The 27,326-nt window shown below is 41.5% G+C and overlaps 2 protein-coding genes across 2 annotated transcripts in view; one reads left to right on the top strand and one right to left on the bottom strand.

Moving 5' to 3' along the window:
• The first annotated feature begins 8,955 nt into the window (after window positions 1-8,955).
• On the top strand, window positions 8,956-22,791 carry Krr1 (KRR1 small subunit processome component homolog). The gene is made up of 10 exons (XM_051176256.1): window positions 8,956-9,037; window positions 11,129-11,301; window positions 12,405-12,539; window positions 12,830-12,955; window positions 13,039-13,122; window positions 14,202-14,258; window positions 15,029-15,199; window positions 18,745-18,822; window positions 18,905-18,998; window positions 20,718-22,791. The coding sequence occupies exons 1-10, from the start codon at window positions 8,956-8,958 to the stop codon at window positions 20,858-20,860; spliced, it is 1,143 nt and encodes a 380-aa protein (XP_051032213.1). The 3' UTR covers window positions 20,861-22,791.
• The window catches only part of Glipr1 (GLI pathogenesis related 1), a 27,557-nt gene continuing 21,740 nt past the window's right edge, over window positions 21,510-27,326 (bottom strand). The window contains exons 4-6 of the mRNA XM_051176257.1: window positions 23,755-23,840; window positions 21,772-21,798; window positions 21,510-21,664 (exon numbers count right to left, since the gene is read on the bottom strand). Of these exons, the coding sequence (XP_051032214.1) occupies window positions 21,510-21,664; window positions 21,772-21,798; window positions 23,755-23,840 (268 nt within the window). The remainder of the gene's footprint in view (window positions 21,665-21,771; window positions 21,799-23,754; window positions 23,841-27,326) is intronic.

The following is a 27,326-nucleotide window of genomic DNA, read 5'->3' as shown; positions in this document are numbered from 1 at the left end:
AGTGACAGAGGTGGGTGAGAGGAGATCACCATGTTTGTAGTTTGCTTTCTCATGGTTCATGCCTTAGAAACTTGATCTCAGTATGGAAAATTTGAAAGGTCCTACCCCATTTTCAAGGGGTGGGGCTTCATGGAAGATGGTTAGGTCATTGGAGGCACCACCCTCAGAAGGGATTAATAAATTGTTCAATCTTTATTATAATCAAACACATAAAACACCAGTGCCCTCTTTTAGAAAAGTAGAAACATTAAGTAACTTGACCAAGGTCACATTGCTGCTAAACTGCATAGCTGGGATTCAATTGCATGTATTTGTTTCTTTGCCCAATATTTGCTCATGCAGCAAATATTTACTAAGCCTGTACTAAGGACATGACACTGTCTGAGAAGTTGAGGGGACGGGGAAAGGGAAACAGAATATATGATTTCAAAGTCACCAATACCTTCAGAAGATATTGGAAGAGCTGGACTCCACATTGCATGCTTATAATCCCTGAATTTGGGAGGTTGAGGCAAGAGCAGCCTGATCTAAGTAGTAAGACCCTGCCAAAACAAACAACCAACCCCAAACTCATCAAGCAACAACAACAAAAGTAACCCAAACTAGAACAAGCAGCCCCGGACCCCACCCTTATGGATACTCATAAGAACCATTTATGAAACAAGAGTGGGCTTTGATTTTGTTTTGATTATTTTGAGACATGAGTCTTGCTAAATTGCCCATGATGGCCCCAAACTCCTGGTTTTAAGCTCACAGATTAAAGTCACCCTTTTGCCCCAGTCTCCAAAGTAGCTGGTTACAGATGTACACCACTGCATCTAGTTAGCAGAGTGATCCTCCACTTAGAAACTTAATCATGCCCTTGGTTTGGAGGAAATGAACATCTACAGCCCTCTAGAAATTACACGGTGATGGTAAAGTATCTACTTCCCAATCTCTTTCCCAGTCCAGGCTTCCTTTCTTTGAGCCCAGGAGCAGCCTTCTGTCTCAAACTGTACTAATAGGTAATATAGGCTATCATTTTGCCCCCTTCCAATATTGTTACAGCCTGCCTTTATTTCCCAAAGTTGATAAGGTAGAAAACAAACCACATTGCCATCAATTTCATTATTAGTAAAGCTGGGCTACTAAACACATAATGGGAAGACACGGCTCATACTGTGACTTGTGAGTGTATAATGAGAGTATATAGCAACCCAGGTATGGTGGTTTGAATGAGAATGGCCCCCATAGATGCATGGATTTGAATTATTGGTCACCAGGGGGTGGCACTGTTTGAAAGGATTAGGAGCTATAGCCTTGTTGTAGGAAGCGTGTTACCTGGGTGGGCTTTAAGGTGGCAGAAGCTCAAGCCAGGCCCAGCATCTCACTACCTTCCTGCTGCCTGCCAATCTAGATGTATAATTCTCAGCTCTTTCTCTAGCACCATGTCTGCATTTTTGCCAACATTCACCCCACCATGATGACAATGAACTAAAACTCTAAACTGTAAGCCAGCTCTATTAAATGCTTTCCTTTATAAGAGTTGCTATAGTCATGGTGGTCTTACTATGTATAAGAGAGCTACAGAAGAAAGAAAACACATGCATGTTCTTTTTTCATAAGTGCTCTGAAGAAGTTAACATTTGTACATTCTAAAATGGAATCAATGCACTCCAGTTCACCAAAGTGTTACCTTTTTTTCTCTCATTTTTCTCTAAAAGAGAAATCTAGTGATGAGAAGGGACCAAGAGAAGTATAAACACTGGGTTCAAGTACTTATTCAATGCTGAAGAGACCAGGCTTTTAGTAGGTCAGAAACTGAAGAGAAGGCATAGAGTCAGTGGCTAATCACACAGTTGATTGAGAGAGCAAAAGTTAATTGTCTGGGGCTGGCAAGCAGGGCAAGACTGAATTCTCTGAAGCCAGGGAGAAAGGGGACACACACACACTCATTTCTAACATGTCAAGGTCTCTCTTGCTGTCCCTCTTGATGGTCCCCAAACACTATTGCTATATAAAAATATCCCACAGTGTAATGTTAAATTATTAAGAATCTATACAATGTGAACTGGATAGTTCCATGTAGTCTGCCTATGTAAAGATGTTTAAGATTTAGGAATGCTCCTTCTCGCACTCATGACCCCCAGTCTCAGCTGTGACGCTTCTGTTTCTCCTTCACGTGGCTAGCTTGTGCTTCCTCACAGGGAGGTGGTCCTGGCATGGTTGAGCATCATACACTGAGGTTCCATCCCAAGGGAGAGGAAGCAGAAGCTACTGGTTCTTCTAAAGTCTTGACTTGGGATTAAGCAGAGCCATCTCTACACCATTCAGTTGGTCTAAATTAAGTCCTGGAGCCTGGCCAGATACAAAGATGGGAGAAATGGACTGAGTTCTTTGGTGTGAGAAGTGACAAGGAACATACACAAAATGTAGCTTTATTTAAGGGGTATATATCATATTCATGGGGTGTGTCTTCTTGGGTTACCTGCTTATTTACCTTGGGAGTACTATGACTATGTACCAATATATCCCAGACAAGGCTGCAAGAGTCAAGCTGTGTGTGGATAGATTGATATTGTACCCTTCCCACACTTGACTTCCATTACTGAAGTAGTTGACATTGCTTTGGTGGAGCAACCCTCCAGCCAAGCTACTACTTCCAGACACATGCTCATCTATTCTAAAGTATGACTAATTATCATTGTAATGATTCTTCAGTTTTATTAAACATCTGTGTTCCACAAAGTCAAATGAGATTCAGGGAGAACTTTTTCATTAACACCAAAACCTTGAGACCTTGTCTTATTACTCTTCTATTGCTGGGACAAAACCCCACGACTAAGGCAGTTTATAGAACAAAGCCACCAACTGGCTTATGATTTCAGAGGGGTAGACTCCATGACAGTGGGGAGAAAGCATGGCGGCATGAACAGCTGAGAGCGTATGTCTTGATCTGCAAGTTGGAAGCAGAAACAGCAAGAGGCACCCTAGGAAATTGTGACCCTTTGAAACTTCAAACTAGGCCACACCTCCTAATCTTTTCCAAATAGTTCTGCCAACTAGGAACCAAGTATCCAAACATAGAGCCTATGGGTGCCCATTGTCGTTCAAACCAGTATAGGGAAGGTGAAGGTTTATTTGCTCTTAAAAACAAAGACAATGAAACAAAATGAAACTTTGGAAACGTTAACCAAGGCATTCTCTACAAACAAGTGAAGGACAGTGTATTACTTATCTTTCTTTCTGTTTCTGTAATAAAATGTCATGACCAAAGTAACTCACAGAAGGAAGGGTTTATCTTTGGCGTACGGCTCCTGTCCTAGTTAGGGTTACTATTGCTCTGATGAAACACCATGACCAAAACCACTTGTGAAGGAAAGAGTTTATTTGGCTTATGCTTTCAAATCACTCTTCATCACCAAAGGAAGTCAGAACAGGAACACAAACAAGGCAGGAACCTGGGAGCAAGAGCTGATGTAGAAGCCATGGAGGGGAGCTGCTTACTGGCTCAATCCTTGTGGCTTGCTCTCTTGGTTCTGGCTGGGTGACAGCGAATAGCCTGGAGTGGATCCTTGGAGCAGGAACTTGTGGGTCATTGGTTTCTCATGTAAGTGACTTCTCCCAGAGTAAAATATATAACCCATATTTATCCTTGTCCCATGTATCTGTACATCATCAGGAGTTTCATTGGGCAGCTAGAGTGTTTACTACTACATTGAAGCGGTTTCCTTAAATATATATGCACTGTTTAAAATACTTCCTGTAAAAATTTCACTTTATCCCCAGCCATTTGCAATCACCTCGATAAAGGATGTGGGGGTGGGGGGAGACACATACAAATTTAACAAGTGACCGAAGATCTGCTTTTCCAAATATATTCCTCCTGTGTTGTGTATAGAAAAAAAGACACTGTAGTTTGTTCTTTTTACATAAAACAATTCTCAGTAATGTCAATGTGCCTCGTGTGCCACAGATTAAATCTTGAATATTCATGCTGGCATTTAAAAACCTGCTGCTGCTGTGTTACAACCTAGTATTAAGAAATGTGTTTCAGCTCTCCTTCAGGGAGAATGAGTAACAGCACATTAAATCAAAGCTGTTGCTTATCAAAGAAAGCCAGCACAAAGAGAAAGAAAAACTGTAGGAAGTGGGTGAGGGTGGATTAAGTTCCCGATGACATGAATGTTTTATTGATCTAGAGCCTGGAGAGGCTAATATTCAAGCCATGATGACTGTCTTGAGACATCAAGCATCCCCTTTACTTACAAGTCCCATTGGGTAAACAGGCCATTGATGAGAGATGTCATTTTGTAAAAATCTTTCTCGTGTTGGTTAACGAATAAAGCACTGTTGGCCAATAGGAAAGCAAGATAGGTGGGACTAGGAGATAAGGAAGATTCTGGAAGGAGTAGGGAAGAAATTCGCGATGGAGGATAGAGAGAATAATGCCGGGGCCTCTCTCTGGTAAGATGAGACCATGTAGAAATACTTAGATTAATAGAAATGGGTTAATATTTAAGACAGAGCCAGCCAATAAGAAATGTTAGTAACAGGCCAACAGCTTTATAGAAAATACAGAGTCTCTGTGTGTTATTTGGGGCTGGCACAACTATGGGACCAGAACGGCGAGGAGAAAACCTAATCATAACAGGCCATTGAATCCCAGATGACGGAGGCAGAGTTGAAAGAAATGGATCAGGGCTACCCATCAAGAAACAGAGCAGGTAAATAGATACGCCTTCCAAATATTTATGGCTATGTATAGCTTACTGCTGCTCTGTCACTTGGCCAGAGGAGCCCCTGAGTGGTACAACACAGTGGTGACACTCATAACTGGTCCAAGTGCTGAGATGAAGTGACTGTTGAATGCGCAACTGATGCATTCCCATCAAGGCCCAGGGAATATCACAGACTAGGAGCAGAAAGAGTGTGAGCGCGCTGGCAGGTAGGCAAGAGTGCTGACTGCAAAGTGCTGCCTTCCGACAGGATGTGGCCCTTCCACTAGTAACATCACTGCTGCTATAGTTTCCCCACACAATGCTCGCACAGGTGAAGCCAACAAGATTCTAGCAGGAAGCACTAATGGGCTCAGTGGATTACAACAAAAAGTAAGGACATGATGATGAGAGGGGTTGTCCCGGGGTGAGAAAGAAGGGGCAGCTGGAGTTGGCCTATTAGAGACACAGTGTAAATACAGGAAACTGTCAAAGAAGAAATGTGACACTTTTGGAAAGAAGTACAGCAGAGAAATGAACAGTTAACTGGGAACCTGATTCGGATATAAGTTCTTCTTCTATAGACAGAAGAGTGGAAACTGACTCTGCATGGCATGCTTGCTTGAGATATAAGCATTATTGGCCCTTTGTAGTGGACTCAAATCCTAGAGGTTCAGGCCAGTGTTTCTCCACGTAGAGCTATTGACATTTTAGCTCAATAGTTACTTGTCATAGGGGATACAAATTCTTGGGCTTTACCCAAGTGCAGTGTAAACTGGGCCAATGATCTAATACAATTTGTTCCTTCGATGTGCTTGCTTCTTTTTGTTGTTTTCCTGGGGGATTACAGTGGCAGATGGGCACACTTTATTATGCTAGATTGTTTTTGCAGGAATGCTGAGAACCATGTACATTTCCACTAGAAGTGTTTGCAAATAGTCTTTTTCTAGCAGTATTTTGTTATGCTTTCTTTTGGCCAATCTGGTAGGCAAGCAGTGATTTATTTATTTATGTATATATTTGCTTTTTTTTTCTGAGACAGGGTTTCTCTGTGTAACAGGTCTGATTATCCTGGAAATCTGTAGACCAGCCTGGCCTCAAACTCAGAGAGCCGCCTGCCTCTGCCCCCTGAGTGCTGGGACTAAAGGCGTGTGCCCCCACTGTCCAGCAAGAGGTGATTTTTCATTTTGAAGTCTGAACACCTTTGCAGTAGTGAGCATCATGTGTGAAATAGTCTCATGGACTCGTCTATCTAATAAATGTGCATTTACCCACAGAAAGGACTGTAAAAATCTAAAATGGTCATGGTGCGATGGCTGGCTGACCCTGAGAAAAACAGATGTAGTTGAGGCCTGAGAGCTGGTTGCAGCAGAATTCCTTCTTGCTAGGGAATGGTCAGTGTTCTTGTTCTATTCAGTCTTCAACTTCTGAAGTCTATTCACTTCTGTAAATGTAAACTTCAAAGAGACACAGGAACATCTCAAGCAATACATGAATAAATATATGGGAACTTTGGCCCAGTTAAGTTCCTGTGAATACTTTTTCTGTTCAATGGTCTATATTCTTTTATTTACTTTCAAATCAGGAATATTAGTCAAATCAGTGTGTTGCCAATATCTTCTCAAATTTCATATCTTTTATTTTTTTTGACATGATTTCTTATGATATATACTTCCTTTTGGGGCTTGTTTGGTTTTTGAAACAGGATCTCACTGTGTAGCTCAAGCTGGCCTGGAAATCACTCTGTAGAGGTACTCCTCCTGCCTCAATCTCTCAAGTACTGGAAGTACAGGCCACTATGGTCAGCAGCACATAACCTTTTAAATTATTGATTTAATACTTTCTGATAAACAAGTAATAGACTCACTAAAATTTAGATGAAAATTATAGAGGGCACGTGATGTTGTCAATCTGACAATCATTTTGAATTTCTAATCTTCTAAGTTGACCTTAGAGGACTTTTTGGCATTTATTGAAACTCTGCATATGAATTGAAAGTGCTTGGAAGAAGTTGAAGTGAGGCCCTTAGCCCTTTTCCAGGAAAGGAATCCAGATCAACATCTCTATATGTGAAAAGCAGCTGTTGAGAGAGGCACAAAGTTCAGAGTCTTTCAAACATAGGCGACTTGTGGTTGATCCTTAGAAACAGTTGAATGCACCTCAGAGGTTAATGTTATAAAGCTTTGCAATATAAGGCATCAGTTTGTATACAGATACAGAAAAATTTCCTTCAAATTTGTTTAAAATGTAGTCTAAGCCAGTGGTTCTCAACCCTTATAATGCTGAGACCCTTTAATACAGTTTCTCATGTTGTGGTGACTCCCAACCATAAAATTAATTTCGTTGCCACTTCACAACTGTAATTTTTCTTTGTTATGAGTTATCATGGAATAATAAGGATCGGGAAACACAGATAGGCTGAATAGATTTTCATTCAGGAGAAATAACTTACAACAGAGACAGATGAACACCAGCAGGTTCCCATCCTAAGGATGCCTCTGGATACTCTGTCTCCATCCAGCAAGCAAAAGAGTGCTCTGGGACCACTACTTCAGACCTAGTTCCCCCAGGTCACATCTGCCCCCATCCCTAATGGGCGTGGTCAGTATAACAGGTGCAGACAGAGTGAGTATCTCACTACAACGAGTTATAAACTAAATATCTTTGTTTTCCAATGGTGGTTTTTCCAATGAAAAGGTTGTTTGACCCCTAAAGGGGTTGAGAAACACTGGTGTCAAGCAGTTGAACTATTATACTAATTTTCTCTGTTTTACCAAGCATGTGTCAGCACTCTCTCCTTTAAACCATAATAGAAAAGTCTAGCTAACTTTTAATCTGAATGAGAATATGCATATGTATTGAGGAAAACTTTCAGCCTTTCAACTTTATGTAAAGGTTTCTTGATTCATTTAGTTTTATATTACTTATTGTCGTGACTACTAGCATCATAGTACCTTCCTATATTTTAATCATATTATGTTCATCAAGGGCAAAAATTGTGTAACATACAACTTTTATAGTCTTCAGTATACAGTTATATTTAATGTTAATTTTCAATTAATGTATTCATCTTTTGTGTTAGATTTATTTTTAAATAGAAGCTTTCATTTCTCATGTGGAGAGTTAGTCCCTCCCTTTTCCTGGCTGTGATACCAGATGCTATAAGATTATTGACTCCTGTAATGCAAGTAAAATATTTTTTTTTTAATTCACTCACCTTCTAGACATACAGGTCTAGTTTTTAGCTCATATCTAGATGCTTGGTTGACAGCATTGTTGATTTTTGTTGTTGTTTTTAGTTATGTGAAAGAATAACTCATTTGAAACTGGAACAATTTTATTGTTGGGTTCTAATATTTTCCTTTGGAAGTGTGGCTAACAGTATTGATATGAAAGCATCTCTAAAAGATGACCCACAGAGCCTTAGACTTATTAATTATTCATATTCTTACATTATTTATACTATTTTGAAAGAATGCATATCTTTGGAAAGATGAGTTAATTGATTTTAAATATGAAGGTTGAAGCTGGGTGTGGTGATGCACACTTTTAATCCCAGTATTCTGGAGTCTGAGGCAGGCAGGGCACTATGACTTTGAGGCCAGCCAGGTCTACGTAGCAAGTTCCCGGACAGTGGGGGCTACATGGTGAGAGACCAGGTCTCATAAAACCAAAACAAATAATTAATCTTGAAAAGACTCCTAAAATCAGTCTGGAAGGTGAGAGACTCACAATAATCCTCGAATGTATATATATTTGATTTTCGAAACCATGTCCCTCTTCGTAGCCCTGGAACTAACTCTGTAGATCAGGCTGGTCTCGAACTCACCGACTTCTGCCTGCCTCTGCCTCCCGAGTGCTGGGATTAATTATGGTTATTCTCTATCTCCCCTCCCGCCCTCCCTTCCTTCCTTCTCTCCACCGCTCCGTCCCCCTCCCTCTCTCCCTTTCTCCCATTTCTGCGGGGTCTCTAGAAATAAACTATCCTGTTGCTGCACGTCGCTATTTGGTCGGACAGAACTACAATTCCCAGCTTGCTGTGGACCTCCGCGGTTGCAGTGCACCCTGGGAAGCAAGTGTCCCGTCCCACCCTCTCACACCCACACCCATTGGCTACGCGCGCGTGCCGCGCAGAGACCACGCCTCTCTGGTCTGGATTCCCCGGAACTTATTTTTGCGTCTCCGACGTTGTGAGCCGGCGGGTTTAGAGAGCAGTTCCACTTCCGGCGCCGCCGCCGCCGCCGGAAGCAACTTCGCAATGGCATCTCCTGCGGAGGAGCCTGCCAGAGCAGCCCGAAAGGGTGACTCTCGCCCGCAGAAGCAGAGGCGCGAGGACCAAGGTGAGGCAGCGCGAGAGGCGGAGGCGGTGGCCCGTGGCCCGTGGAGCAGCGCCTTGCGGTCTGCTTGGCCGAGGACGCGGGTGAAGCCGCCCGTAGGCTGCTGCGCCTGCGGTTGGCGTTGCTGGTAGTTGCGGGTGCTGAGCGCGCCGGGCATGTGTTTGACTCCGTGCTTGTACCCGGGGGCCGCCCCCGACCAGCAGAGCTGGCCGGACTGCGTGCTGTCCCATTCTGTCCCCGGCAAAGGCGTGGGCACTAGGACCTTTCGGAAGGCGAGGCGGCACTTTGCGGCGCTCTGGGGGTGATGGAAGGTGCTGGAGAGGATGGCGATTGGGATCAGGTGGGAGAGAGAATGCTGTGTATGTACCCGAGGAGCGAGGTGGGAAGTTTGTGAGAACTTTTATCGGATTGCTAAATTACTAGATGGCACAGCCCAGTCTATAGTTTGATTTGTAATGCCGGAGTTGGATTGGTCTCGTGCGTTGTAATTTTTTTTTTAAACCTGCCTTCAATATGAAAATAGTTCGCCAAGAAATAGGTTATGCTTTTTTAATTGTTGCGTTTAAAAACTTAAGAACGTAAAGTATGGCAGGGAGTATAGATATTAGTAAAAGATCAAACCAACGCCCCAGGAACTGACAGTCAGACTCGTAGGAAGAGTTCACAAGTTTCCCATATGCCAATCACAGGGGATATTTTCCCTAATGGTACCCGGAGTAACTGGTCTGAATCATTCGAGTTTGCCGCTGCCTTCAGCCATTGTCATTTTCAACACAGTGCTTCCGTTTTGCCTCAGCAGAATGAAGGAACCCGTATGCCTGCATTGTCTTTTAGCTTCTCTTTGGGTATTTAACCAAGGTGATGTTTGTAGGTGTGATGTTTTTGTTTTCGCTGGGACACTTTTAAATTCTCCCTTTGGTGGGCATTTGGGTCCCGCCCACTGCTTGCTGTCGTAAACATCTTTGCACAAGTCTCCTGCTAAGACCCAAGGGTTCTTAAAGGGGACATAGGGTTGGAAACTGAATTGTGTTCTTCCCAGGAGGAGCTGTGCCAGGGTTCTCTGTTTTAAGGAAAGGTTTATTTAGGCTCACGGTGTGAGGGTACATACAGTAAGCTATGGTAAGGAAGCTAAGGAAGCTGTACCCTCCAGTATGGCTCACTAAGAGGTGAGATTTCTCATTGCTCCAAATATATAGTAATCTTATTTCTGTTTTGAAAATGTGCTGTTTCGCAGACAAGTTGTATCTCATTGTCTTTCATTGGGCTTCCCTGATGAAGTTGCACAGTATCACGTGTCCAGGGACTATTGTGCCTCCTCTTGTGAAACCATCTTTCACTTCTTTGAAGGATAGATGTAATATTTTCTTTAAATCTTACTAAATGTTAATGAACTAAATGTTAACTGTGATTCTTATTTGATAACTGTTGGGTGAAGTATAACTATGTGTAGCTATTGGATTTGAGTGAGTTTTAAGAAGTGATACAGGGCTCTCCAGAGGTGTTTTCGTTTAGTTATCAGTGTTCTAGGCTGTTTCCACTTTTGTCCCTTTTTACGTCCTTTAGTCCTTTTGAATTGAATATTTTCCCCTATAAAGTAGAAATAATAACAGTAGTTTTTCTTTTATTCATTAAAATGTGTGTTGGAAACTCTTTGGGAAACTTAAAATTCTATCACAGTGATTTCGAATTGACATTGCACACCACATTCCACTTTTATAATTTTTACAACATGCAAAGGTTTTATACCGGGGAAGTCAGATTATTATTAAAGTGATAAAAGGGCATTTGAACCATAATATAGTGCAGTAAAAGTGTCTTAATTGTTGTCTGCTAATACATGCCAATTAGAGTGGATACAAGGAAGACTGTCCCTATCCCTGAGGGACTTGCTTTGCTGAGGCAACTGCATTGTATTCAGATGGTCTGATACAGTATAGTGATGCTATGATGATGATGATGTCAGGGTTGTGGTCATGTTGTTGAATAACGTGGAAACCAGCGGGAAAGAAAATGAGCTTAAGAAGGTGTGCATAGAACATGCGCAAAGTGTCTGGAAGACCATTAACACGTGATGTGGAATGCTTTCTTTTGCAGATGAGGCAGAACTCCTCACTGTCCCTGATGGCTGGAAGGAACCAGCCTTCTGCAAAGAGGACAATCCCAGAGGGCTCTTGGAGGAAAGCAGCTTTGCAACCTTGTTCCCGAAATACAGAGAGGCTTACCTGAAGGAGTGCTGGCCTTTGGTGCAGAAAGCCTTGAATGAACATGTATGCTGGTTTTAACTCTTCTTTTCAGGTTTTACTTTTGTCTTCACTGTCAGTGAAGTTTGTGTGCACTGGTGGATTCTGGCTTCAGAGATGCTGACGTACCTGACCAGTTGCGTTTGGTTCCTTTGATATTTAAAGGAATGTAGGTAAACTGTATTCTTACAGTTCTTATTTTTAATTTTGTGCATAATAAAATACTTTGAGAAATGCCTCTGCTTTTCATAATTAAGAGGTACCTCAGACTGTCTGAAATCACTTGTGACATCTAGATTTCCAATGCCTTTTCCAGGCAGTGATGGTTACCATGTACTTGGCCAGTTTTAGCCAACCATGTTTCAAATTTCATTTTAAACAAGATCTGATCTGCTGATGTAGTGTTTCCCTATTTCCTGCTGAGAAGTCTCTGGGGCAGTGGTGTTGAAATGTTCATAATCACCATAATTCAGGATCCTTCTTGAATGTGCCAGAAAAGGGCATTTTGCTTTGCTCTGTTACAATGTAGTTCTTGGGGGCTGTTGGATATAGGTAAGTTGGTAAAGTGTTTGTAATCAAGCATTAGGACCAGAGTTCTATCCCCCAGAACTCATGTAAACAGCCAGGCGTGGGGACAAGACTTGAGACTCGTGGGCCAGACATACTAACTTAGTTGGTGAGCTCCAGGCAGTGCCTGAGGAGCACACAGGGCCTTGAGATCTGGCCCCTACATGTCATGTGCATGAATGTGCACACTCCCTCACATGTACAGAGAGATTTTTTTTTAAGACATCTGGGTTGCTATGGAGAGTCTGTTTATCTTTGTGTTTGCTTCTTCATGAAGCTGTGATCGTTTGTTCCGTATTTAGTCCCTTAACCAGGTAGAAAGAGATTTGAAAGGAAAATTCATTTCTCAGTCTTGGTTCCAGCTACTTCAGTTTCTTATCTCCTGTCAAGTATGACTTTTATCAAGTTCTCATTATTTGTATTTAACTGCCCAGCTCATTCAGTGTAGGAGTGAGAGTGAGGATTTGTTAGCTGAAGGGCAGAGAGATTGGCAGATGGGTGGGAGCAGCTCTGTACTGATAAAAGTTAAACCCACTTTTGACTCTTTTCCTTCTTTTTTGTAGCATGTTAAAGCAACACTGGACTTGATTGAGGGTAGCATGACTGTGTGTACGACGAAGAAGACCTTTGATCCTTACATCATCATTAGGGCCAGAGACCTAATTAAACTCTTGGCGAGGAGTGTTTCATTTGAACAGGTGTGTCTGGGGCCGGGTGTGTCTGTGTGTGTGCACACACATGCACGTGCATGGGTACAGCTAACTTTGTGAGCTCCAGACCAGTGAGAGGCTCTGTTCAAAAAACAAGGTGGGCCATGTCTGAGGGAAACATGGGAGCTTGTTCATCGGCCTGTAATACTGTCTTTCCGTCTTTCCATCTCTGCCCCATCCCCCTTCCTCCTTTGAGTTTTCCTGTTTGTGCCTAGAGTTTATTAGCCTGGGCTTGGAAAAGAACAATGTTGATGCTTTTTTCTTTTCTCTCCTAAAAGGCAGTACGGATACTTCAGGATGATGTTGCATGTGACATCATCAAAATCGGTTCTCTAGTGAGAAATAAAGAAAGATTTGTTAAAAGAAGACAGCGGCTTATTGGTCCCAAAGGATCTACATTGAAGGTACTTACTAGTTGTCGGTGGCGTGTGAGCATATCTGAATTGACTTTTTGTGCACTGAGCTTGAATTTGCTGTTTTGATGCAGGCATTGGAACTCCTAACAAACTGTTACGTCATGGTTCAGGGGAATACAGTTTCCGCCATTGGGCCTTTCAGTGGCCTGAAGGAGGTGAGCACGATGACCTGACATTTTCACCAGACAAAAATGAAGTGATTTGGTAGTAATATAATTGTTGGTTGGTAATGTTTTGTAATCATTTTGTATTTTTAGGATGAGGTTTGTTAGATTTCTCATTTGTAAATTGTATGCCACGTAACTTGGGCGTCATCACTCCTGCTTGATGTCATCACTCCTGAGTTAGGTTGTGCATCTCACCCATCCCATCATAAGACTTAAAAAAGGTAGTTCGCGTCTTAGTAGCTCATGTGAGAGTCCCTGGTGTCCCTACATGTGGGCAGCATTTGGAATACTGAGCAGAGGCCTCGTTCTGTAGTGATGCATGCAGCCAGTAGGGGTCAGACTCTGAAAAGTTTCCTTCAAGCCAGGTGGCTTATGCTGTAGTGTGGTCATGACTGGGTTCTGTAAGTTGTCAACTGTTTTGAGAATACCCACAGAGCACATCTTTCAGGTTCTCTTCATACAGTTCTGAGCTGGATCTGACTGTGCAGTTTGTCTCCATCCTGGAACATTTTTAGTAGTAATTCTGTTGGCCTTGTTCTCATAAATTGCCTAATCTTTTCTAATGGAACAATAAAAAATATATCAAATATTTTACGGCTTTAAAAGTTTTTGAAATTTTTATGTAATTCTTAGATCTGATGATATAGTTTTATCTCCATTTTACAGATTTAAAGATGAGATGGGAATATTAATTGACTCTTAATAATAATTTAGTATTATTTTTGCAGAGCTGCCAATCAAATAAGGCCTTGTACACGATAGACAAGTACTCTTCTACTGAGCTATAGCTCCTGTCCCAAGGTTTGAACCCTCCCCTTTTGACTCAATCTAGTTCTTTTCCTCTAAACACTACCTCTAGGGTACTGGCTAATGTGTTAGTTGTTTGTGACATTAATGAAACATTTTTTGATTGCAAAGGTTGACTCTACTCAGAACAATTGAGAAGTTATATCCAGTGTAGTGATTAGTCTCTGATCCATAGGATATTTTATACTAGGTTAGTCCTCTTCTGTCCAGTTGTTTAGAAATCATTGTGACTACTTCATTTTTTTTTCTGTAAATTTCAGGTTCGAAAAGTAGTCCTTGATACCATGAAGAACATCCATCCAATTTATAACATTAAAGTAAGTGTTGATTGTACATTATCATTCCAACTTCACAGATTGCTTTTGAAAATTAAATATTCTGTGAAAACATGTACAGAGACAGGCAGCAAAGCTATTTTGGGTGAACCAGGGTAGAATCACCATCCTTTGGTCCTTGTATCATCCTTGTATAAACTATGGAAGGAGATACTGTCTTTTAGTTGTAGTCTTCTAATGCATTCAAATATGCCTCTCAGAACTGGTTGTAGGTGATGTCAATTGGATCCTGCCTCAGGTTGCATCAAAGCTTCCTTTGAGATTTAATGCTCACATTGAAGCCCCTTTTGGGAGAGGCCTGTTGTATGCCTGTGTGTGCAGAGTCACTGATTGGGCTGGAATGCAGCTATAGGATATGGGCTGTGGTGAAAGCTCGTGGGGGACAACACAGCTGTAGGACGTGGGCTATGCTGAGAGCTTGTAGGGAATGCACTTAAACTTGATAAAGTTGAAAAGTCACTAAGATTGGGGTAAAAGTGATTTTAACTTACTGAGGCTTTCCCTCTTTGACCTCAGTTACTACTGAAGTGTCTTGCCCATGGGGCACGCCTGCTAATTAAGACCAGTTTGTTATTAAATTGAACTTTGAAATGATGGCAGGAGAACAGAGCTTCATCTTCATGTTTAATCTAGATTCTCAGTTTCTGATGTTTGGCCAACCATGGCAGTAACTTGACCATTACTTTCTGGAAGCAATGTGTTAAACATTAAATTTTAAAATTCATTTGTTATTTGCATGTATGCTCCTGAAGACCTTGATGATTAAACGGGAGTTGGCAAAAGATTCCGAGTTGCGATCACAGAGTTGGGAGAGATTTTTGCCACAGTTTAAGCACAAAAACGTGAATAAACGCAAGGAGCCGAAGAAGAAGAGTGTTAAGAAGGAGTACACGCCATTCCCTCCTCCGCAGCCTGAAAGTCAGGTTAGTGATGGGTAATTGCCAACACAGATGCTGAGCTGTTCTGGGACCTCACTGAGAGTTGAGGGTGGCTGTGGGTGTGCCTGTGTCAGGACATACGAGCTTCACAGCGAGGGGCTGGGACGCAGGCATCACCTTGTAAGGAAACTTTTGGGAGTGGTACCAGGCAGCTAGTGTTCTATAGGTAAAAGTAGCCCAGGGAGTTAACATTTTTGCTTATGTACGGTATCATTTAAAGTCTTAACTCCATCTATTTGTTTCTGCATTATTGGATCCCTTCCCTCTTTGCCTTCTTTCTGTTTCTTTCCTTTACACTCATGGCCGATTTCCATTCCTTTCCTCCCATCCTTTTTTCATGTACCTTTTTTCTTTTAGCTACAACCTCCCAGCAAAACTCAAATTTAAAGTTTAGGCCAAAACATCACAGTGAAGAAAAGTGCTATCTTTGGGTTAAAGTCACTAAAAATCCATGTCTCCAACCTCTGCTAGGCCTAACTGTGTAGCAGTCTTGTCACCTTTGAGTTCCCTCCTATACGGGGCAAATACCAGTTGGCATCCTACAGAGCTGGAATGTTTGAGGCCATCAGAAGAGTATTTCTTTGACTATCCCCTCCCCCCCAACTTAATCCATCCTTCCTGCTTGGATATGACTTGTACCTACCTGGGATCTTTCTTTCTTTGCCTGTATTGTAAAATAGTCAATGTTTACTAAGTCCTTTCTGATAGGAACTTAAACCATCTTCTGGCTACCATCTGTTCAGTCCTGAGCTTGGAGTTTCCAGGGAAAGGCCAGGGGTGGTATTAGAGTGAAGATCATAGTGAGAAAATGGGGGTGCCAGGCAGGGGCACCTATTCTGGGAAGGGGAGAAAGAGACCAGAGGGGAACCTAGAGTTGGGCCTGGGTGCCACTGTATCATGCTGTAGACTTGTACGACTTTGTGGGAAGTCCTGAAATAAGGAATTGTGGTGCTTCCGACTTTTCTCCTTTTTCTCATGATTGCTTTGGCTATTTAAGATCTGTGCTTCCTGTCAACTTTAGGATAGCTTCTTCCCATCTGTGAAGAACATCAATTGCATTGACGTTACACGTTGTGTGTAATGTGGGCATTCATCAGCACTGATTCCTCGAATCCATGAACATCGTTCTGCATTTTCAGTTTCTTTGATTAGTGTTTATATACTTTTCATTGTGCAGCTCTAATAAGATTGCTTCCAGTCCAGTCCCTGCTGGACATGTTTCCTAGGAGAGCCATAAATGTGGCCCACTGCATTGTAGATGGGGGTCATGTTGTAATATGGAAAGATTGGACACCCTTGACTTTAACTTTTCTACACCCCAATAATAAATCTAATGACTTTGTATGCTGATTTTGTATCTTTTTCCCTAAGGAGTTCATGCATCAGTTTTAATAGCGTTTTGACGGAGTCCTTACATAATTAACTAATCTGTAAACAGGTAATTTGATTTCTTGCCCAGTTGCTTTGGCTACAACCTCTGGTGCTAAGTTGAATAAAATCATTCTGAGTGGACATCTTTAGTTCTTGACCTTACAGAACAGTCTGAGTTTTCCAGTATGATGTTTACTCTGGGCTTCTCATTATAGTTTTATGTTGAATTTTATTAACTGCTTTTGCTGTATCTATTGAGATGACTATGATTTTGTGTTTCATTCTGCTTCAATGTTAACATGTGTTGATGTGTGAAGAGCCATCTTTGCAAGTATTGAATGAAAAGAGCATGATCAAAGTATTTTGTGGGTGTTAGGTTTGACTTGTTGGTCCTACATTGTGGTGTTTGTTTTTCAGGGATATTAGTGTATGGTTTTGTCATGTCTTTGGTTTTGTTCTCAGGATGATGCTGCCTGTATAGGATGATTTTGGAAAGAATTCATTTATTTGGAATGGTGTGAGAATTGACATTAGTTTTTAAAAGTTTAAAAATTCAGCAATCAAGCCATTTGGTCCTGAGCTTTTCTCTATCAGGAGACCTATTACTGACTTTTTGACAGGTCTTTAATATCTTCATTTATATTTTGTTCAGATGTCTGGAATTTTCTTTCCTTCAAATTCTGTAGTTAACGTGCAACTGTGTAATGGTTGCTAGTGAATTTCTGTGTTTAGTGAGTACTGGTTTTAATATCCCCTTTTCCTAATTGTTTATCTGTCCTCCCTTCTTGGCTAATATAGCCGTTTGGTCATCGCCCTATTGTTCCTTGGTCTTTATTTCTGTATTCTTTCTCTCCCCTGATTTTGGGTTTGATTTGTTGCTTTTTGAAGCCTTGGTGATGGCTCATTGAGTTGCTTATTTTAACTCTGTTAAGGTTGCTGTGTATTGCTGTAAGTTTCCCTCTCAGTACTGCTTCCTACAAGGCTTGCTATATTGTTTTCCACTCTTTGCAATGCAATGGGGGTCTTTCTGAAACAGGGTCTTTCTACACAGTCCTAAATGTCCTGGGATTTATTAGCTCAGGCTGACCTCCTAGGTGCTGGGATTAAAGGCATGCTCTATACCACACCCATCCTGTATTTCCTTTTATTCCAACATGTTTTTAAATATTCCGTCAGAAAATCTCCATGCACTTGAATAATTTCTAAAATGTTTGTTGCTAAATAATTACATTCTATCGGCTGGTTATTTTATTTCTCAGGCTTGTTTTGCAGCCTAATATGGCTTATTATAGAAAAACTTACTTGATGAAAATGTCTTTTGTGCGGGTTATTTGTTCATTTGGCTGTTAGTGTCTAATGGTGCCCACCTGTAATCCCACTGCTGGAGCACTTGGCCTTTGACTAGGCAGTAGTGTTGGCTTAGCCAACAGGCTGTGCCACAGGAAAGGTGTCGGGAACCTTAGGAGCCCTCTGCCACTGAGACCCCCCCCACCCCCCGCCCCAGGACTGCCCGGGGGGGGGGGGGAGGACAGTGCTGATGGAGAACAGTGCTGGAGTGCAGTAAGTTTGACTTTTCACCATAGACAGCTCAGGGTTTGACTCTAGGGCCCCTCGGTACCCGTATAGGAAGAACGGTAGCAAATACAATCATTTTTTCCTTTCTGTGACTGTGAGTGGCTTATTTTACCTTACCTGTTCGTGGATCAGTCTCCTCATGCTAAGACTTAGGACAGTGACTTTGTTTGGGTCCCCTCTCTTCATTGCTTCCTTCTTAGAACCTTAGTCTCTTTGGGCGCTAGGACCAAAGGCGTGCACACCCACAGCTGTCTCATGTCCTGTCACTGTCCATTTGTGCCATAGCTTCTTCCATTCTTTGAGTCATGTTCTACCACCTTCTTGGAGTCTCAAGTCCCACCCACTCACCCTCTTCCAAACTCACCTGATTCCTTTCACTCTTCTGAAACCCTGACTTTTGGTCCTGCCTGAATTAATGAGTTTTGTGTTTCATGAACAGCACTGTCCTATTTCCATGTTTGTGTTAGTGGCCCACTAATTAGAGTATTGATTCCACACTTTTTACCCCAGCACACCATGGCTTCTTAGATCAGAAATAATGTAGATAAAGGGAATTGCCTAACTGTGAATACTGTTTCTAATAGATCGACAAGGAGTTGGCTAGTGGCGAATACTTTCTGAAGGCCAATCAGAAGAAGCGGCAGAAAATGGAAGCGATCAAGGTAAGGCCAGTAACATTACTCACAACATTCACAGCAAGTTTGCTACCACTCGTGCTTACTAAGGTGTTTCTCACTGGCCTAGGCCAAGCAAGCAGAAGCTCTTACAAAGAAGCAGGAAGAAAGAAACAAGGCATTCATCCCGCCTAAAGAAAAGCCAGCCATGAAGCCAAAGCCCGGTAAGTAACCTGAGTGCCTATCTGTCTCACCCTAAAAACCCCTGTGGTTTCATCAGCTCAATCCTAGGCAGAAGTAAGCAAGGGTGGCTTCAGGGTCCTGCCCCACAGCCTCTGCCCTGTGCTGCCCCCTGCTGGGTTTAGGTACTTCACTGGAAAGATGTAAACCCAGAGCCAGCTGTGTTAATCATACTTCACCTTAACAGGAACGGTGACACTTGTCAGAGCAATCATCCAAAGGCAACATTGACACATGGGGGTGGGGGTTAAAGTAAATTGCAGTTGTTAAGTACTTGGGTAGCTCCACTAATGATGTTGCCTCAGAGTGGAGGTTGAAAACGTCTGTACCTCCAGTGTCTGGACTTTTATGGTTTGAAAACCATACCTTTATAAGAAAGTTACATCATTTTAAAATTTTCTTATTTAGATTTAGCTTTTTGACACCAATAAGATAGTTTGGCCTGTTAAGATCACCACATGCTCTCACATTAAAATAAGCCTAGTTAGGACCATACCTAATACTTTCTTGGAAAGTAATTTTAAATTTTTTGGGTACTAGGTAGGAAATTGGCTTCCTAATGAATATTCTTAAAAGAGTTGACTATAATTGAATATAATATGTCATTTATTTCTATCAAAAACTTAGAAGTCCAGCTTCTAAAAGTTAAAAAAGGAACCACAAGTAAGCAAAGGAACTAAATCTGAGGGGAGAAAGGAATTGACTGACACCCAATTATTCTTCTGCATGTTCTTTATTTCCCCCCAGTCCTTGGGGTTACCTACACATCTATCTTTGCAACAGTAATTTTTTTACAATACCGTGTGAGGCTTGAAGTTTCCCAGGGTCAGCAAAGCAGATAAGATTTACTCATAGAGCAATAAACTAAACTAAAACTGCTAAGAGAAAAAACACTTAGCATCAGTTACTTAGGGCTGTGGGCTAATTTGCACAAGAAACAAAACCTGGCTGTGGGCTAATTTGCACAAGAAACAAAACCTGGCAGCATAGGCCTTCAGGAAAGTTTACCCTCAACCCCCCCCCACGAGCAAAATAGGCTGATTACCTTTGTCTTCTAAGGGGAAACAGGAGGGAGCAGTCAATCTCCAAGCTAAAGTTTATATTTTAGTACAGGGTTAGTTTATTGCTTCTCTGTCAAAAGGTAAAGCCAAGGCCATGCTTATTTTTTTCTATCCATCTAGGCAGCTGTGAATCAGATTGGGCATGTAGTAATTCTCAGATGGAATGTTTTTGTCTGGGTGGTGAACTGACCAAATGCCTGTCAATAGAGGTAATTTCAGGAAGGCAGATCTCTGCAATGGAGAGGGAAACAGGCCTCACACATAGCTAAGGAATATAATCAGTAAAACTCCAATTGCATGGGAGAAATTTGTTCCCAGTAAATGATCAGAGTGCTAAACTGTGGGGAGTAAATCCCAAGTTTGTTAGAGCAAGACACAGCCAATCCATTCATGAGATTATAAAGCCAGGCACAGCTTTGTACTGGTTTCATCCCTCAGAAGAATCCTTAATTCTAAGATTTGAAGGCTGTATACAAATATACATGTGTGTGTGTGTGTGTGTGTGTGTATATATATATATATATATATATATATATAATTACACATGAAATGTGAAGGCACATTTCATCTCTTGTTTAAAGTTCTCTTTTAAATTGTTAAACATTTATTTGAAATTTGCATATTTTTTATAAAATTCTGCAGCTACTACTGAAACGAAGATTGATGTGGCAGCTATCAAGGAAAAGGTTAAGAAAGCAAAGACCAAGAAACTGGGCGCTCTTACAGCAGAGGAGGTTAAGCTTAAGATGGAAGTCGACGAAAAGAAGCAGAAGAGAAAAAAGTAACATTGGGAAAAGTCTGTACCTGAACTTTTTGGAAGGTGTTTCCTTTTGTAAAGGATTTTGAGATGGGTTTATAGCTGCCTCACCTGGAAGTAGTCTTCTCAGAAGCTCATGGCCAGAGTTTTGTCTGTTCATGGACATATCCTATGTAAATACTCTATTCAGTCCGAGGCAGGTTTTGTCTACACATCATTTTAGGAATACCTTTTAAATTATATAGATTTTTGAAACGAGATTATAAAAATACCCGAAGTGTTTGGTTTTAAGGGAAACAAATACAAATTTTCCACTGCTAATAGCAACTATTTGTCATTTTTTTCCCAGAGTAAAACAACCCACAAACAGAAAAACCAAGACTCTATATCAAATCTCTCAGTCCCTACTATTCTAACTAAGGAAATGGTACCAGAAAAATGGCTATAGGTGTCTAACCTCATGCGCACTGAGGCCAGAAGAGGACACTGGATCCCCTGGAGTAGAAGCCATGTGGGTGCTGGGAAACAAACACAGGCCCTATACAAGAGTAGCAAGTGTTCTTAACCTCATAAAGCAGATATTACTCTTTGTAGTTCTAAAGCGTCATTGAAACATTTTTCTCAAACATTTTACCAAAGCCACTTATGAATAAGGTCCCCCCCCCCCAACGATGGCATTAGCCCAAAAAAACTAAATTAGGGTATTTGTGCTTTACCAAAATGGTAACAATAACAGACAGTAACACAAGTACTGCCTTAACAATGAGAAAGAGAGATGTGTATCTGTTGCGTAGATAGATGGGTCTTCCTGGGTAGTTACCAGAGTAGTAACCTGTGAAACAAATAGTGTGCTTTTAGAGTTTCTCATGGGGTGCCGGCCCAGTCCCCAACCCAGTCCATACAGGTCCCAGCCAAACAGTTTTAGGTTTGCATACATACGTGAGGTGTGGTCTCTTTGTGGGTTAACTGTAAAACCAGAAGTAAAAAAAGAAATTAGTTTTTTTTTTTTTAATTGTATCCTTGTAACCATGAACTTGATTTTACTTTATTAAATACAGACATTTAAAAGAAATTGGCCCCCAGTGGGAGTGGCATGATTAGGAAGGGGGTGGGCTTTGAGGTCTCCTGTGGCCACCAGATCAAGATGTAGCCAGCACCATGTCTGCCTTCATGCCACCATGATAACAGACTACTACTCAACCTCTGAAACCGAGCAGGCCCAAGTAAATGCTTTTCTTATAGACTTGAGGGTCATGGTGTCTCACAACAATAGAAACCCTAATCAAGACAACTTAAGTTTTCCAGTCTTTTTATAGGAACTCAATATGTGAATTTTTTTACTCTGCCAGTTAATGGAACAATTGTTTGATACGCTACAACCACCAGATGAATCTTCTGTTGAGCTATGGTTTGTTTTGAATAACAGACTATTTCCTAAGTTCCTCCCCTAAGGAGAAAGGTGGATACTGGTTATGAAGAAATGAGAAAGGAGACAGCAGTCTCCTGTCCAGCGTGACTAGGCATGTGACTTTTCAAAAGTCCTAGTGTCTGTCCCAAAGCTTCAGATTTTGATACTCAGCACGGGGCAAGAAAATGCCTCAGTCGCACACACATGGACCTCCATTGAATGTCCGCGGTCATCTCTGGTCAGCATGCCCGAGCCCCCTTGACAGTTACACAGGGGAAAAACTAGAAAATTCATGGGTGTATCTGCAGAGTCGTCAGTCTACATTCAACTACAGAAACCAATGGACATCCAGAAACCAATGGACATCCACGCACTATCTAAAGCCACCTTATGTGCCGTGTGTATGTCCAGGCATTTACAGAGCAGTTTGTATCATTCGCTGCACAGAGCAGCATTAATCAAAACAGTAGACAATGGTGGAACTTCGTTTCATTATCTCTGTACTATATACTTTGTCAGTTAGGTTTTGTTAAATAAAAGCTTTGATCTTACAGTTCTCACCCTTACAGTAAAAGGTGGGGTGTCTTGTTTTGTTTTTTTCACGTGGAAACACTTATTCAGCATTGGTAAAGAAGTATGTTTTCTAACAGGTCAGCATTTATATTTGAAAAGTGTATAAATTGAGTTTTGCACATAGAAAAAAATTAGTGACAACCCAAAGATTGAGTCATCTAAAGTAAATGGTCTCGTATGAATCACATGTGTGTGTCTTTCTCATTTGAGTTCAGAGGTTTTCATTATTGAACTATAGCCTCAGGTTTGGCAAGTATAGACACCACCTCAAGTTAGACCTCTGAAGGTTCTAATACCAGTAGCATTTTTGTATCGTGGCAGATAGTGACAGTTCATTGGATGCCTACACTCCCTCTGAGGTGCCAATGTTGAATGTTTTAGTGTTGAGGAAACGGGTACAGAGCCATGGCCAGGGGCTCAGAGCTAGAACTGTATGTTAATTAGGCTAGCACTTTAGCGCCTTGGTTCTGAGAAGAAATGACTGCACATGGTGCAAGTTACTGGGTTTCCTGATGAGGCTGCCATGTAGGAGTAAAAAAACAAAAAGATGCATTGGGAGAAAAATCGGTCTCACCAATTTCATACCTGAAAAGTTTAGTGTTTACATGGGGAGTGGGGGAGTGATTTACTGGAAGGGGCCTTGGGAATCGTGTATACAACACACTGCCTAACCAGTTTCCTACGGTGAAGCTTGGACGACTATCCCGCTCCCTCCTAAACACTCGTGTATCCGTGAGGCACCAAAGAACAAAAGCCGTAACTGCTTTGGCTCCAGGTTCCCTTCATACCATGAGAAAACAGACATCTTAAAGACATTGAAATGAACATCAAAAACTCAGGCAAGCTTATTCTTGGCCCTAGAACAGTGCATGGTTAAGAACAGTTACAGCTCTCTAGAAAACAGCTCTACCTCAATTCTATGGAAAGTTTGTTATACTTACTGCAGAGTTTGTTGAGACAACTGTCACCTTTTGGGCATTCACTGCAAGTGGGTCCTTGCTTATACGGCCACGTTGGGTAGTTCCCTCTGTAGAACAGAAGACTTGTTAGAGGCCCCAACATAATTGGGCTTGACCACGTCTAGAATAACAAGATGGATGAAGATTCAGAAGGCTAATAAAATGCAAAGGGATGGAAGCAAGGGGAAGGGAGGGTTCATGTTATTTCTTTGTGTCTATGAACTTTGTATAATTTATACCATCTCATTTAACTATGATAATTCTGAGGATGAATTATTTGTTTCTGTTTAGCAGATGAAGAAACTGAAGATCTGGTAGATTAATAACTAGCCAAAGATCTCAATTTACATATCTGAGTCAGGAAGAAATCTAGAAATGTCTTATGTTGGGCTTTTCTACTTAACCCTATATGATTACTTCCATGCAAACACTGCCTATCCTAGAAAAACAATTAGACTCTATGTATATATTTTTTAATGGACCAGGTCACCATAGTTTTTTACAAGATACAGTATTGGGCTGGGGTAATGACCTCCAAAAGAAAAAGATGAGAAAATTAGAGACAATCCATTTGCATATAAAAATGTGATATGAATAGTAACTGATAATTACTTGTAATAAAAGATCTAAGGGGATGGGGCAAGCTCAGTAAATTGACTGCCATGCAGAGACCCCCATGTTCCTTCCCTAACTCCTACTAAAACTGCTTGAACTTCCAGCTTTGGGGAGTCAGGTCTGTGGGTCTCTGGAACTCACTAGCTGGCCAGCCTAGCCTCATCAGTGAGCCCCAGCTCCCAGTAATATCTCAAACAAGTGTGTGTGTGTGTGTGTGTGTGTGTGTGTGTGTGTGTGTGTGTGTGTGTGTTGTGTATGGGGGATAGGGACTGGAGAGATGGTTCAGTTATTATAAGGCCCTGCTCTTTCAGAGGATGTGGGTTCAGTTCTCAGCACCTATATGTTGGCTCATGCAACAATCCCAAGACTCCTGACCTTGGGTTCTAAGGATCTGACACCCTCTTCTGACCTCTGAAGGCACCAGGTACATATGTGGTACACATAAACATGCAAGTAAAACACTCAAACACATGAACAAATCTTTAAAAAAAACATGCATACCAACACATACATGTGAACTGTACACATGTGCGTCTACACCCCACCCCACAAAATAAGATCTATCAGGGGTTCAAATAATAGTTTCAAAGTTGGCCTGAGCTGATGGGAGATGTCATTCTGTAAATTTGTTTCTCGTATGGGTTAATGAATAAAGCACTGTTGGCCAATAGGAAAGGAAGATAGGAGGGACGAGGAGACTAGGAGGAAGAGGAAGTAGGAAGGAGATCCAAGATGGAGGACTGAGAGTAGAAGCCCAGCCCTTCTCTCCAGTAAGATGAGACTATGTGGAAACAGGTTAACAGAAATGAGTTAATATTTAAGACAGAGCTAGCCAACAAGTAACTGGCCAACAGAATTCTAATACAGAGTCTCTGTGTAGTATTTGGGGCTGGCGTGGGGGTGGGGCCAGGCCTGCAGGGAAACCCTTACTCATAACATAATGGCATCCAACTCAGACCGAAGAACCTCCACTTAGAACTTAAAAGCTTAAAGGGTTTTAGAAACAATAGAAAAGCAAGGTTTCTAGGTAACAGCATTTTTCTCAGACTTGAAAGGATGAAATTACAGCCTAACTCTAATGACCACTAAAAGTTAGAAATTTAGAAAAAGTCCATTAGCATGTATTTAAAAATCACCCTCGCTGCATGCAAAGCTCAAAAAACAAAAAACAAAAACACATCAAATAGCTTGGTCACGATGACCGGTTTCTGGAAATTCCTAACCACCTAGTTTCTGAAGAATGTTATCCATAACAACAGTCTGGGAATTGTTATGGGTCATCCTGGCTACAAAGAAAATTAATAACTAAAAGAGACAGGACTCATGGCAAGAAGGGAAAACTAGAAAGAACAAGTGCCTCTGCCAATAGATACAGATAACTCCCTGGCTGGAGAGTATATTCTCCCTGCCCCCCCCCCCATTATCTTAAGGACAAGGCCACTGAGCCCACTGGTCCTAGAGAAAGAAAACCCCCTAACCTTGCCAGTGTGCTAAACAATCCCGTCTTATAAAAAATGTGTACTCTATGACATCTCTAACCTAGGAAACCTTATTAACCATCCAAGTTTGGAACTGTCCCATGACCTTGCTTTTAGGCCTAGTGAAAATAACAGGCTAGCTTTGAAACTGGCCTTGTTAGCTATCTTAAGTCTGCCCTTGGGGTCCTCAGTCCTCTACCCTGCGTGACATATGACTGTGAACCCCAATGCACTTGGAATAAAAAATCCTCATTCTATTTGCATTGAGACCGCTTCTTGTGAATTATTTGGGGTGTCACCTTTCCTGAGTGGGAGCCTAAAGGTCCATGCTCTGCAGGTCTTTCAGACTATTTTACTAGAGACAGAGACTTGTGTGGCTTCTTTAAGGGAGATTTCCTGACTCAGCATAAGCGGCAAAAAACCTCAAGGCTTTTAAAGAGCTCTGCTAACAACTGAATGGTGGGTATGAGAGCTGGCAATGACAGTGACCACATCTCCAAGCCTGCAATGTGCTGCTGGATGGCAGCATAGACCAAGGCATTGAGCATAGCTCTCAGTTCCGGCGGTAAAGGTACCCACTGCTATCTTTGATAGATCATGGCTAAAACAGCTGTGGGTTTCATTTCAGCAATGTTTAGCAGATGTAAGACTCGTGGCCAGAAAAGATAAATATTTACAGTAAAGACAGATTCAGATTAAGAAAAACCTCTAAAGCTTTACAGTGTGTTTTAAAATACATGTAGGTTTGGGAGAGAAAAACAGGATACAATGGTTTAAAAAAGACAGTAGCTAGGCATGATGGCATACACCTTTAATTCTAGCACTTGGGAGACAGAGTCAAGCAGATCTGATTTCAAAGTAAACCTGGCATACAGGGTTAATTCCAGACAGATAAGTTACATAGAGAAACCCTATTTCAAAGTATGAAAAAATAGAAGTAGAAGAAATAGAGTAATAAAAAAGCCACGCAAAGATGGAATCTGGATACTGTATGGTAATATATTGTCTGTGTATCGTTTGGCTGCTGAAGAAATAACTGTTAAAAGAAATGCTGCTGGATTAATTCAACTTATATATTTTTAAAATTGCTCTGACTTCAAAATTTAAGTTCAAGGACAGGTTACTGGGGAAAAAGCATTTCTATTTTTGTTTCCATAGAAAATAAAAAGTTGTGGATTCCTTCTAGTCTAATGTGGTTTGATCAAGCAAGACCCCCTGAAACAATGTCCCAGGTGATCCTACATTCAAAATTGCTGGGACAAGGCAGCCTTGCAGACCACTACAGCCAGGATTTCTTAGGATTCCCATGACAGTGCCCCCCTACCAGCAGGAAGCAGTTTGGAAAGAAAGACACCCTAATTCCCAAATATTACTTATGTTTGTTTTCATTTAAATGGGGTTGGTTATAACTGGTTAATGACCACAACCAATCTTTTTAAAGGTAAAAAGAATTATGGTATA

This window comes from Phodopus roborovskii, unplaced genomic scaffold, assembly GCF_943737965.1.
Source record: "Phodopus roborovskii unplaced genomic scaffold, PHOROB, whole genome shotgun sequence".
Taxonomy (NCBI): Eukaryota; Metazoa; Chordata; class Mammalia; order Rodentia; family Cricetidae; genus Phodopus; species Phodopus roborovskii.
Note: the sequence above shows the minus strand (reverse complement) of the source record. Positions and strands in the feature narration are given on the sequence as shown.

Bases quoted from the DNA above. Each gene is read 5' to 3' on its own strand.
- Krr1 (XM_051176256.1), top strand. From the start codon at position 8,956: ATGGCATCTCCTGCGGAGGAGCCTGCCAGAGCAGCCCGAAAGGGTGAC. The intron at 12,540-12,829 runs GTGTGTCTGGGG...CTCTCCTAAAAG, and splicing joins GGAGTGTTTCATTTGAACAG to GCAGTACGGATACTTCAGGA. The intron at 15,200-18,744 runs GTTAGTGATGGG...TGTTTCTAATAG, and splicing joins CTCCGCAGCCTGAAAGTCAG to ATCGACAAGGAGTTGGCTAG.